Source organism: Anabrus simplex, chromosome 3, assembly GCF_040414725.1.
Source record: "Anabrus simplex isolate iqAnaSimp1 chromosome 3, ASM4041472v1, whole genome shotgun sequence".
Lineage (NCBI taxonomy): Eukaryota > Metazoa > Arthropoda > Insecta > Orthoptera > Tettigoniidae > Anabrus > Anabrus simplex.
Window position 1 is genome coordinate 467,282,374 of NC_090267.1, and position 13,509 is coordinate 467,295,882.

Here is a 13,509-nt window from a genome sequence, read left to right on the forward strand (position 1 = left end):
TATAATACAGTACAGAGCTTAAGCAAAAGGTCATAGAAAAAGGAGGCTCAGATAATAATAATAATAATAATAATAATAATAATAATAATAATAATAATAATAATAATAATAATAATAATAATAATTAAACTATGGAAACACGCAGTAAAAAGGAGTAGACCAAGAGAAAAACCAAAGATTAACAATAGGGATAAGATATATTTAACAATGAAATATTTTTGCAACAAGATAAATAAATAGAAGACAAAATTTTAATAAGTAGTGAAAGATATATACATAAAATCTGAGAAAATAAGAAAAATGTGCCACATTTACAAATAGTATATCGGAAATGTATCAGAGAAAGCCTTATGACCAAATACAAGTGTACAATAAAGAATATAGAAGCTGAATAAGAAAAGGAGGAGCAAAACCTGACAGAAAAGAGATACGAAAGGAAGGGAAAAGGGAAGTGGGATAAGGATCAAAACGGGGAAAGGATTTTCTTCACCGGATATGACTATGTTCCGGGAACAGAATTTATGATATTAATAATACAAAATAGCATACGTCTTGGGAGGCAACTGAAATGATTACAAATGTTTGCATTGTCCGTAGCGCAGTTCGTGATTAAAAAGGGGTTGTAGAAGTGAAGTCTTGAATATGAAATTTGAAAATACGAAATTTAAGCCAGCGGAAGAAAAGTTCAGTAGTGGCAGATGGCTCAAATGAAAAGTTAATGTCCAAATAATGATAAATCTTGCTCACCAAATTGCTTGAAGATTAAAAGTCCAGATGGAAGTGACATAATACAAAGTAGCACGGTTATTTTTGTGCTCCACCACTCCGAGACGAAGGCAGACTCAAATTGTGGAGCAGCGGAGTGGGAATATATATAGGTATAGAAAGATCTAGAAAAGTAAGGAGGCTAAAGGCCAGCAAGTTCCAGAAGCGTATTTATCACGTGTCCAATAGGAAAGCACCAGCACACACACGACGGAGCAGGCGAAGCGTAGAGAGGATGACGTCAGAGTCACGTGATGAATGGAGCACCCAAAGCACAGGTGAGCGGAGTAGTAGAATGCATGGAGCAGTGGCAACGAGATCGAAGAGAAAAAGCAGCATGCAAGGAGATCGTAATACTTTTTGAGCAGGCACGTCGCAGACAAGGAATTGAAACACATGAAAAGCAGAAACTACATCAGATCCAACCATGTCCTCCACCCACCTTTAGATGTGACTTGTGTGACAGGATGTTTCATGCAAAGATTGGCTTGATCAGTCATCAGCGACATCTCCACAGAGCCAACAGACTTTAAGAGGAACTGCAGGAGAAAAACGTATTCTTGGAAACGAGTAGCGGCTGACAAATTTCATTAAAAGTGCCTTTTTTTAAAAGTCTGATAATGTCTGTCTGTTAGGTCATCAGCCCAGAGGTGGTGGTGGTGGTGGTGATTATTGTTTTAAAGTAAAACTATGCAACCATCCTCTGTATAATACTAATCAGAGAGGAAAAATGGAAGGGGTCCGACACTTCGAAAAATGAAGGTATCGGCCAAAGGAAGACAAGGGCCATGAAGGGCATGAAAATGAAAGACTCTCTAGGCCTCGCAAACCTAATACCGTCGGGGTCGGAAAAGAACAAGTGTTGAACAAGGGAGGTCAGATAGGATAGATGAAAGTGAGGAGCCTGGCACAAATAAGTGGAAGCAATGCCAGGACTCAGCTGAGGGCCCTGTGGTCGCCAACCCACACTCCAAAGTTCAGAACCCCTGGGGTGGTGGTGGTGGTTATTGTTTTAAGAGGAAGTACAACTGGGCAACCATCCTCTATATAACAACTAATCAGAGAGAAAAAATGGAAGGGGTCCTACACTTCGAAAAATGAAGGTATCGGCCAAAGGAAGACAAGGGCCACGAAGGGCGTGAAAATGAATGATTCCCTAGGCCTCCATACGTAATACCGTCGGGGTCTGAAAAGAACAAGAGTTGACCAAGGGAGGTCGGATAGGATAGATGAAAGTGAGGAGCCTGGCACAAGTGGAAGCAATGCCAGGACTCAGCTAAGGGCCTCGTGGTTGCCAACCCATGCTCCAAAGTTCAGAGCCCCTTTTAGTCTCATCTTACGACAGGCAGGGGATACCGTGGGTGTTATTCTACCGCCCCCATCCACAGGGGAATCAGCCCAGAGGGTGGTTGGATCCTCAAATAGTACCACCAAAGGCTATGCAGCTATAGCGAAACTGCAAAAACCAATGGCAGAGCTCAAATGAGGCGTACTAGGCAAGATGAGGAGTGAGGTAGTTTGCCATTGCTTTCCTCACTGGGCCAGAATCTGCCACCGCAGCACGACTGACCCTATGAGCAACACCTTTCATAACACTCAGACACTATTTGTGCTCCGAGTGTCATTACTCAGCACCATCCATATCCCAGCAGCTTCCATATTGCCAGTATTTATTTATCCCAGCAGCTTCCATATTGCCAGTATTTATTTATCGTATGATGTGCACAGATAGATTATATAAATAAGTATACAATATATACACAATATATACAAGCAGAAGCCTATAGTTCCAAATCAAGTCCATTGATCCATTTCAAGGCCTCCTCAGTTGCGTTATGAATGTCCTCCAAAGGACCTTGAAATGCTCTCCGTGGACACTCGGCAATTACGTGGTGGATGGTCTGTGAGGTAGCTCCACAATCACACCCAGAAGAATTCTGCCAGCCCCATTTATAAAGCGTATAGCCGCATCTTCCTTGATTGACTCTTATCCTGTTTAGAGTCCTCCATTGACGTCTGGGTAGATGGAATCCAGGAGGTTGAACATGAGGTAGAGTCACAAGATGTTGATTGGGAACAGAAGACTGCTGCCATTGGTGTAACCAGGCGTTCGTGATGGAGAACCCAGATTCTTCCAGTGTAAGTGCAGTGCGCCAGGGTGGAGATCTAGACTTAAGTCGAGGAGGGGCAGGTTGAATAATATCCTGGTGAACGGGGAGGTTGGAGTCCTGGCTGGTCTTCTTCCACAGTTTTAGAAGAGCTTCAGACCTTCTTAAGCAAGGCGGAGGAATATTACTGAGTGTAGGCAGCCAGGCCACGTTTGTAGAGCGAATACAACCGGTTATGATGCGCATTGTTTGATTTAGTTGAGCATCAATCTTCGCAGTATGAGCACTGTTCAGCCAAATTGAAGCGCAGTATTCAGCAACTGAATAGCAAAGAGCTAGAGCAGTAGATCTCAACACTTGGTTGTTTGCGCCCCAAGATGTGCCGGCTAATTTTTGAAGAATATTATTCCGACTTTTAATCTTGGCGGCTGTGTTGTTAATATGATGTTTATATGTTAGGGATCTGTCTAATGTGACACCTAAATATTTTGGGAAGGGACAGTGTTGTAAGGATTGATTTCTGAATGTTATTGAAGGCTTGTAGTTGGCAAATTTATTTCTGAGATGAAACACAGATACAACAGTCTTTTGGAGATTTGGATGGAGACACCACTTTTGGAAGTATGTATCTAGCTTTTCTAGATCTGCTGTAAGAATTTGTTCAGCTTCTGGAAAACTTGGTGTTTGGCTAACCAGTAGTATATCATCTGCGTAAATAAATTTCCTGGACTTAGTTGCTGGTAAGTCAGCAGTATAGAGGTTGAAAAGTAAGGGTGCCAGAACAGATCCTTGTGGAAGTCCATCATTCAGTTTGTAGGTTTTGCTTACTGCATCATCCGAAAAGATCTGAAAGTTTCTGTTGCTAATCATATTGCCAACGAGATTAGTAAGCTTGACACAGGGGATGGCAGAGATAAGTTTTAGCAGAAGCCCTTCTCGCCAGACAGTATCATAGGCTGCTGATAAGTCTAAGAAGACAGCCATACTAATCTTCCGATTCTCAAATCCATTTTCAATATGAGAGGTCAATGCAAAAATTTGGTCAGCGCAATTTCTTCCAGGTCTGAAGCCAGCTTGTTCTGTGGGAAGGAGATTATTGATGGTTTCTGAGATCCTATTGTATATTAGTCTTTCCAGGAGCTTTAGAGTAACACTTAGCAGTGCAATGGGTCTGTAGCTTTCCACTCTCAGAGGGTCTTTGTTGGGTTTCAAGATCGATATTACTTTGGTCTTCTTGAATAGTGAAGGAAGGTTACCTGTCTCCAAAATATCGCCAGTGGAAGCTACACTTTGCTCTGGCCTGTGCCAAGAGATGGATACAAAAGTACTGCATCCATCAAGGAATGGCAATAGGCGGAGTCTGATAATATTGGTAAAAAAGAATCCATAATTTTGAAAACTGAGGTTGGCAACCGTATATGACGTGTTAAGACATGATAGGCATTGTGAATACACTGATACTGTTGTTCTCTTTCTCAAATGAATCTGGTTTCTACCAAACTGTAGGCCAATGATCTAAATTCTTGGCTCTTTAAGTCAGTCATTTTTTCAAAATTAATTTTAATGGAGCTGTTTCATATGTATAGAAGCCACTATGGATATGGTAATAAAAGTAATGTGTTCAATATCCCTTCAATTGCTATAGGTTTTAAGGAATGCAACAATGTCAGAATATTTCCCCCAAAAGAGTTTCTTCAATATGCCAGTAATTTTACAAACAGTGGTCTCTCATATTTACACACTGTTAACCCTGACAGTAATACGTCTATAAATATCGCTATAGTTACACCACACGTCTCGAAGACGTGCCACTCAAAGCCTGTTATTTAAAGTTACGTTAAAGTTACCAGACGGAATGAACAAGGAATAGTGGTGGTGGAAGGGATAACTCTCCCCTCCCTTTGAGTACTACATGGCGTTCATTCGCACGACACGTCAGAAAATCGTATGGTGTAATTGTCAGGGTTAAGATGAGCATCTCAACCAACTACATTGATCAGATGTCAGGAATTATGGTTTATTTTATTGAGCAATATAATGCATTTAAAACTTATTCATTTATACTAAAGAGTATGGAGCCTCCGTGGCTCAGACGGCAGCGCGTCGGCCTCTCACCGCTGGATACCGTGGTTCAAATCCCGGTGACTCCATGTGAGATTTGTGCTGGACAAAGCGGAGGCGAGATAGGTTTTTCTCCGGGTACTCCGGTTTTCCCTGTCATCTTTCATTCCAGCAACACGCTCCATTATCATTTCATAGCATTTATCACTCATTAATAAATCACCTTGGGAGTGGCGACCCCATTGTAATAACAGCCTATATATGTTTCATTCATTACATCCCTGACCCGGTCAATGAGTGGAAAACGGGTTGTAGGTTTTCATTTTCATTTTCACTAAAGAGTATACTATACTGGTACTAAAGATATATATCTTTTACAATTTGCTTTATGTCGCATCGACATAGATAGGTCTTATTGCAACGATAGGATAAGAAAGAGCTAGTAATGGGATGGTAGCGGTCGTGGCCTGAATTAAGGTACAGTCCCAGAGGACTGCCAACAATGGGGTTCGAACCCACTTTCTTCCGAATGCAAGCTCACAACTGACTAAAGATATTTATATGGATACTATACTGTCCGTCTGTTATGTCATCAGCCTAGAGGCTGGTCAGATCCTCAAATAGCACCACCAAAGGTTATAGGGAAACCTCAATAACCGATTGTGGCACCAAAATAAGGCATATGAGACAAGATGAGGAGTGAAGTAGTTTGCCATTGCTCTCCTCTATGCACCAGAAAACACAACTGACCCTATGAGCTACATGTTTCATAACAATCAGATGCACTGGTCGCACTCTGAATGTCATTACTCAGCTCTACCCATACCTCAGCAACTTCCATATTGTCACAGCCACAGACGAGACTGGGACTTCGATGGAAGATATATTTTGTTTTGGCCTGTTCCAAGAGATAGATGCAAAAGTACTGCATCCATCAAGAAATGGCAATAGGCAGGGTTACTGACTATACGATACATACTTTTTATGGTCATTAACTCTTACAGTTTACAAGATGAGATTCTTGATAACTTGTGTCTTGTGGTGTCCGATATTAGTATATGTCTCAAGTGGGGTAGAACCAAATGAAGTGGCCCTGTACTTGCTTGAACTGAAAATGGGAAAATTATGAGATTAATTGTACACAGTATTATTAACAGTATAACATTTTCTAAAATATAGGCTACCTTGTGAATTAAGTAGATACCGAGCGAGTTGGCCATGCAGCTATGAGCTTGCATTCGGAAGATTGTGGGTTCGAACTGCACTGTCGGCAGCTCTGAAGATGGCTTTCTGTGGTTTCCCATTTTCAAACCAAGCAAATGCTAAGGCTGTACCTTAATTAAGACCATGCCGTTTCCTTCCCACTCCTAGCCCTTTCCTATCCCAACGTTTTCATTAGATCTATTTATGTCGGTACGACGTAAAGCAGGTTATTAAAAAAAAGTTGTTAACCTCTCTCTCTAGTCCCTTCTTCTTTTACTTACCATAATGTTTACTAAGTTCCATCTTAGTCCTACAAGAGAAAATAAATTTCCTTGGTACAGAGTAATAATATTGAATAATTTTATAATAATGGGTTCATTGCTTCAGATCACTTGGTGAAATATATATATATATATATATTCTTTTACAACTAGCTTTACGTCGCACTGACACAGATAGGTTTTATAGCGACAAGGGGATAGGAAAGGGCCAGGAGTGGGAAGGAAGTGACCGTAGCCTTATTTAAGGTACAGACCCAGCATTTGCCTGGTGTGAAAATGGGAAACCACGGGAAACTATCTTCAGGGAAACTATCAACAGTGGGTTACGAACCCTAATGCAAGCTCACAACTGTGTGCCCCTAACCACACGGCCACCTCGCTTGGTGTGAAATCTTTGGGTGGGGTGTGCGTGTGAGGAATATTGTTATTTTAATTTACTGATTCCTACAATTAAAGTTTTCCCCAATTGAATTCCTTCCTGTTCAGAAGTGTTTCATTTCATTATTGGAAGTATTATTCTACAATGAAAGTTTTTCCTTTGTCATTTCTTCCTTGCCACTATTATAGATGATCCTTGTATTATAGTACCGGTGCCTACTGATATTGTATAATACTCATGCCTGTCTTCCACTTCATTGCAATGAGGATCAATATTGTCAAAAAGATACGGAGAGCAGCAGAAAATGTGAAGTCAGGTTAAACATGAATTGCATACCACTAATGGCATTCCTCTTCTCATAGTGGTTAATGCATAAAGTAGCAATGCCGGAATTATCATCTATACTCAAATCAAAACTGCCGCCTTCGAATTGCGCCAGGTGATTCTGAATGTCAGAGATAGGCAACTCTGGACCAGAGTAGTAGTTTGGCAATTTTATGTTCGATTTTGATGCCAACATTGGTGAAGAAAGGAGGATTGTCCTAAAAGTGTTCCACATACGATCACCATTAATCCACGGCCCCTGTAAAAGAAAATGGGAGTAATGAGCTAGTAATCGCTTCCTACAAAGCATGGGGAGTGAAAAACTTTCCATCATTTGTTCAACTTACCGATGTATCTCGAAGATAATGCAACTGAAATGTCAACGGCACGAGGAAACTAGAATCCGATAATGACGTGACAGTGATTATTCAGCACATCATGGGACTTGTTCAGATCAGCTGATGCAAGCTTTTTTTTTCTTTCTCCAATAGCGTAGAGTTTACTGTGGTTGACAGGTTGATACAAGTCGAAAAATAAGCTACGAAGAGAACTCTGTTTAATCTGTTGAAACAGTGCGGAGTAGATGTAAGGCGACTGCAACAAGAGAGAATATCAATTATGACAATGAGGAGCCTCGGATTACTAGTTTGGATATGCTTCGTACTTTGTGATGGTGAGTAGAATTCGTTCAATAAGAGGCCATTTTTGTCGGAAGTTTTATCGAGGGAGATGTGGATTTTCTTGCAGTTCTTACTATGATAATCAGATTAGAGGATACAAGTATTATACTTACTCCCTGTGTTGCTGTTATACCTTTCGTAAATTCCTTTTCACCCATCCAAACTACCTACTGTATATAGTAGTACATTCAGCGATAATGTCATGAGTCATTGAAAAGTGTCAGGGTGAAATGCCAATAATATGTTTCCCTAACGCTTCATGTATTGGTAAAATGTCCTCAAAATCTGAAATTCTACGCGGTCGCACGGTTTGCTAATTACTGTTTTTATATTTACTTTCATACTCCTAGACCTGTACCTTAACCTCACTTAAATTTTCCTGGAGCGCGAGTGTGTATTCGATTGCAGCCCGAACTACGTTAGTACTTTCAGTTAACTACAATGTAGCAAAAAGCCTCTGTATTATGTCTTTCCATAATCCTCTGTCCACAGCAGGGCTCGTAGTATGACATCCCTTGTGTTGATAACTCAAGGTAGGCTAAAACTTAAATCTAGTGATCATCTCGCAGGTCCCTGTTTATCTCCTATAGTCGTAATGTTGAAAGATGCGTTTTGACAGTTCTTACAGGGAGGTCCATTTACTGCCTGCCTGGGTGGGGGAGAAGGGAGTAGGGGGCATGGTTGCCATGGAAACTTGGGCAGACCTAAAGTAGGGCCCACGAGAGTTGAAGTCTGACGTTTAGCGCCACCGGCGAGAAAAAGTTGACTAACGCTGCTCGAAAATGGCCTGTTGCTATGGCAACGATAACAGAGTTGCAACATTTTAGGACGCTATCACCACGTGGGTTGGCTTGCTCTCAGTCACTTTTGTCATTCATATTCTGACTGATTTCTTTTCTCGATGAAGTATCGTCTTCCTATTGTGTTTATTATACCGTAGATTATCTTTGAATTGTACAGCTACCGTTAACAATCGGAGTTAAATAATAAAAAACTATCAGTGTGGGTAGTGTTGTTCTATTCTGTGATTAACATGTGCATTTGTTGAGGTTATTGTCAGAAACTGTTGATTTTGTTAGTGATTATGAAATCTTTTATATATATCGATAATGTCGTATTCTGTCTTAAATGCTGGAATTATTAACACGAGCTTAGGAACCGGTTAAGGTAAATGAATTGTATTAGGCCTAGGCCTACATGTTTTATTAAACACTCAGCCTGTCTGAAAGGGTGGTAGGCTGCAAATTGAGGTAACTATGACAACGCAGCGTACTTCGTAATTACAGCTTTCGCCGCTCACCTGTCAGATTTCAACTCTCGTGGGCCCTACTATACTTTGGTTGCCATAGAGATAAGTCTGCTGGCCGGCTTGTGTATCTTGGAGTTGCTAAACCTCTAATTTCTGACTTACGTACAACAGAACACAGCGGTCTGAACGAACGAACAAGCGAGCCGGAAATGAAGGTAAGGAGAAGGGAATGCAGGAATGCAGCACCGTGCAGTGCTCTTCCCTCTAGTCTTGTCTGTCAAAACGCTTCTAATTTGTTTATATCGAGGTTACATGCTAATACAGATAATCTTCGTCCATTGTTTCTTCCTATTTGTACCAGCAATCATTTGCAGTAGTTAACTAAGAGGATTTTTTTATTACATCTCTAAATTAAAAAATACCACAAGGTGGTTAGAAGAGCCAAGATGGGATCTACAAAGGCTGAAGATCACAGATAACTTCATTACTAACAGGGAGGAACTTGGCAACAGATCACTTCTGCTGATTTTTCAGTTTTACAAATTTACCATCAATTTAAGAGAGTGATGTAAGAGGAACAGAAGCAGACTGTCAGTCAACCTAAGTTTAGGAAGAATTGAAAAAAATAGGCTACTGTACATAGTCTTAGGTTCTAACTGGTCTATAATTAGTCAAATTTGTAATAAAAAATACAGTAATATAAAAAAAATGTTGTTGGTTGTACTTCCCACTAAGTCCTCCTACAATTTTTGGAGACACTAAGGTGCTGGGATTTTGTCCTGCAGGAGTTCTTTCATGTGCCAGTAAATCAGAGTTGACATACTTGAGCATCTTAAAAAACCATTGAACTAAGCCGGGATTGAATGTGTGAACGTAGGTACTGAGTCGCTTAGTATTGCCCAAGAAGTACAAGGTAGACCGGATAAGGGGGTGGCAAAATTTCAAGAGTATACTGAAGGTGAGCAAAACAAAAGTTGTTGCTATGGAAATCTCCAGGTAGGCCTACATGAAATCTGAAAGATAATATATTTTATAGACATGATATAGACTTTTGGGCTTATGCCGTGTCAAGAAAATAAGGTGAAATTCTGTACGTTTTGCAGAGAACTGTACCATGTCCCGGGAGCCATCTGGTGAATGTACTATTTCCACTTCTATTATAACGTCTAAATTCAAACCTCATTGTTTGAGAAGCCTTTCTCGTGGACAGTCAAAATTTTCTTCTGATGACGCAGTGCAAAATTCTCGGCGAAACGTAAAGAATTTCACCTTATTGACACGGCATAAGCCTAATAGCATATTTCATGTCTATAAGTACAGGTCGTGAAAGCATCAATGGCATTAATATATTTTGATTGTGTATAAGAACTCGAGTACCTTGGCAGTGTAGTCTACGGTAGTAAGGGTGATCCACAAAAAGATACCTTAAACAGAGTGGCCAACTTCTGTAAACTAGTACGACGTTGATGAGGATGTGTGGTCTTCAGAGAGCCTTCGTGCAGGTCTTTCTAGTTGACATCAATGGGCAAGGTGCATGTCTAGGTGTGGGATGATAATAAGGTAGGGAGAGTGTGAAATCCAGTGTTCACATATAGACTGCTCCTGTCGAACAACGCCAAGGGCTCTGCTCAAAGTGTAACATTTCCATGTGATGGACGAATCGCCATCCACAGCATCATGCCCCTACTCCAAATGAACACTGCGGAGAGGTTTGGAATGGAACACAGCTTTTTGGCCACCATCTCTCCTACCCTGTTAGCCAACATTCCAATTGTGAAAATGTTTTCCACCCATGGGACTTGAACCAACTAACCACGGTGTACAACCTTAAAGATTATGGCCACCAGGTGGTCTAACTTAGGGGTAACTACTGTGGAATAAGAAAGTCCCAATTGGATTCAAAATGACCAAATATAAGTTGTCCAGTTGGCTGAGTGACTTGTAAAGCACTGGCCTTCTGATCCCAGGTTGGCAGGTCCTAACCCAACTCAGTCCGGTGCTATTTAAAGGTGCTCAAATAAGTCAGCCTTGTATTGGTAGATTGACTGGCATATAAAAGAACTCCTATGGGGCAAATTTCCAGCACCTTGATGACTCTAGAAACCATAAAAGTAGGCCTAATTAATGGGACGTAAAATCAAAAATGTTAGTACGGTATTATAAGTAGTACCTTCATCTCGTTCTCAGATACAGCCTGTAACAATGGACTTCATGTTTGAGAGACCTTGGTAAACTACAGGTTAATGAAATGAAATTTCTTGAAGTGCAACACAGAAGACACAATAGGATCACACAAGGAATGAAAATATCAGGAGGGAACTGAGACTTGAGAAATCTTTTGGGGAGAAATTGAGATCAGCAGAACTGTGATGGTTCAGACATGTGAAAATATTGCAAAGCACAGGAATACCACCTGCATATGTGGAGAGAACTAGCAGGAAGGAGACCAGTGTAAAGACCCAATAACAGATGACTGGACCAACTGAGAGACTGTGGAAGGAGGAGTGAGCCAGAGCATCACAATGGAGACTGAGGCACACCTAGATAGTCTGCTCTAGAGAGGGCTAGTTCAACACCACCCTTCTCAGAAAGCTGTGAATATCCTCTCCAGATGTGAGGACAGATGGCCTACATTTTATTACATGATCTGTCAGTGTTTGACTTTTTCAAACTATTTGATTTCTTAATGTGAATAAAGTACTTCCTTTCAGTAATAATAATGGTGTGTATGTGTGGCCTCCGGAGAGGCCTGGTGCAGGTCTTTCGAGTTGACGTCATATAGACCTGCACATCTGATTCCTTTCAGTAATTGACCCATGTAAACGATAAACTCCTGTTGTTTTGAACCAGTAACAAGTAATTTTACCAGGTTAACTCTCAGTAGCTTCATTGTCTGCATAAATCCTTTTGATAGCTTGAAATAACATCCATCATATATTATTATTCATCAATATAGCCAACATTCTTTTCTTGTACTACTTTCCCTGTAGATCTACAAAAGATATTAGTCCTGAGCATGTCCCCCTCTAGGGAGACCATGACCTTAACGTCGGTGTGGGGGCTTGTGTGCTTGTTGATCCCGGGGGCTGTGCCAGCTTAGGGTAACCCATGCTGGATTGGCCTCGGTGTAGAGCCAGACTAACAAAGTGTCCCCCGAGCTGCTTGAGAGGTGTCTGTGCTCTTTATTCCTCATCGCTATTTCTACCCTTCTATTCTCACCTTCTTAAATTTCATTCCTCTTCCTGTCTGGCCACCCTCTCTGCCTCGGGTAGAATAGGTTAGTATGGAGGTTTTATCCTCCCCCAATCAAAGTTTTGGGTCGTGACGAGGTGATGCATGGCTACTGGGTGAGTAGTTCCTAGCGACCCCCTACAGATACCGGGCGCCCTCTAGAGTATATGCCTTCGGTACATCTCCTTGGCTCTGCTGAAGATCGACTTCATATTTCCAGAGTACTTGTGGGACCTAAAAACGGAACCTCTCTCTTCTCTTTCAACTCTTTCAAAGGGTGGCACCCTTCAAAAAACGGCGTCAAAAATAGGTAAGAAATGCAAGCAGTATACTCCAGTTCCAGTGGATTCTGTAAGTGACAAACGTCTTCCTCGATTCCTGGTTGCTTCCAGGGTCAATGGTAAGAGTTTTCTTGATGAATGTCCTTTCATGATCAGCAATTGCATCGAAGAAATTGTTGCTGGTGAAGTTGACGAGATGCACAAGCTCCACGATGGATCCGTACTTATCAAGACATCTACGGCTGAACAGTCCAGACGGCTACTTAAAGCCAAGTTATTCGGAAAGGTAGAGGTGAAAATCGAGAAGCACCAAACCTTTAACTCCTGCAAGGGAGTTATATTCCACAGGGATCTGGTTAAGTCTTCCGATGATACTATGATCCGGTACCTAGCACGTCGGGGTGTAACCGACGTGAAGAGGTTGAAGAGGCATGTGGGTGATAAGCTACTCGATACGGGTGCTTTCATCCTTACCTTCGACGCCGAGACCGTACCTGAACAGATAAAGGTGGCAATGTATCGTCTGACTGTTCGTCCATATATTCTGGCACCAATGAGGTGCTATAACTGTCAAAAGTTTGGGCACACCTCATTGCAATGTACAGGTTCGACGACCTGCAAAATGTGTGGGAAGTGCAAGCATGCTGGGGTTGACTGCACACCACCACCACCTGTGTGCGTTAACTGCCCAGGTGCACATGCTCCAATCTCCAGGGAGTGCCCCACATTCAAGCAGGAGAAGAAGATCCAGGAGATAAAAACGCTGTATAAGCTATCTTATCCAGACGCTCGGAGGAAGTTCAAGTCCATGGCTGCTCCGGAGTTCTCTCCATCTCCTTTTCTGAAAAGGTCGCAAATGTGCAGATCACTCCACAGTGTTTTGTACAGAACACCAGTGCTGAAAATGCATCAAAAACTCAAAAGCCAGCAACAAAATGCAATAACTA

The 13,509-nt window shown here is 41.5% G+C and overlaps 2 protein-coding genes across 4 annotated transcripts in view; one reads left to right on the forward strand and one right to left on the reverse strand.

Annotated features, from left to right (window-relative positions):
- The window catches only part of LOC136866531 (ethylmalonyl-CoA decarboxylase), a 28,617-nt gene extending 21,017 nt beyond the window's left edge, over positions 1-7,600 (reverse strand). For 2 of the 3 annotated variants that reach the window (XR_011017944.1, XR_011017945.1), the window contains exon 1: positions 748-4,547. Coding sequence is in view for 1 of the 3 variants with exons in the window: in XM_067143588.2 (XP_066999689.2) it covers positions 7,134-7,356 (223 nt within the window). In the remaining 2 variants the exon portion in view is untranslated. Of the gene's footprint in view, positions 1-747; positions 4,548-7,133; positions 7,381-7,468 lie in introns of those variants that run through there. The other variant, XM_067143588.2, reaches the window with a different exon arrangement.
- The window catches only part of CtsK1 (C1 family peptidase 26-29-p), a 141,261-nt gene continuing 135,350 nt past the window's right edge, over positions 7,599-13,509 (forward strand). The window contains exon 1 of the mRNA XM_067143587.2: positions 7,599-7,794. Within this exon, the coding sequence (XP_066999688.1) occupies positions 7,740-7,794 (55 nt within the window). The 5' untranslated portion in view covers positions 7,599-7,739. The remainder of the gene's footprint in view (positions 7,795-13,509) is intronic.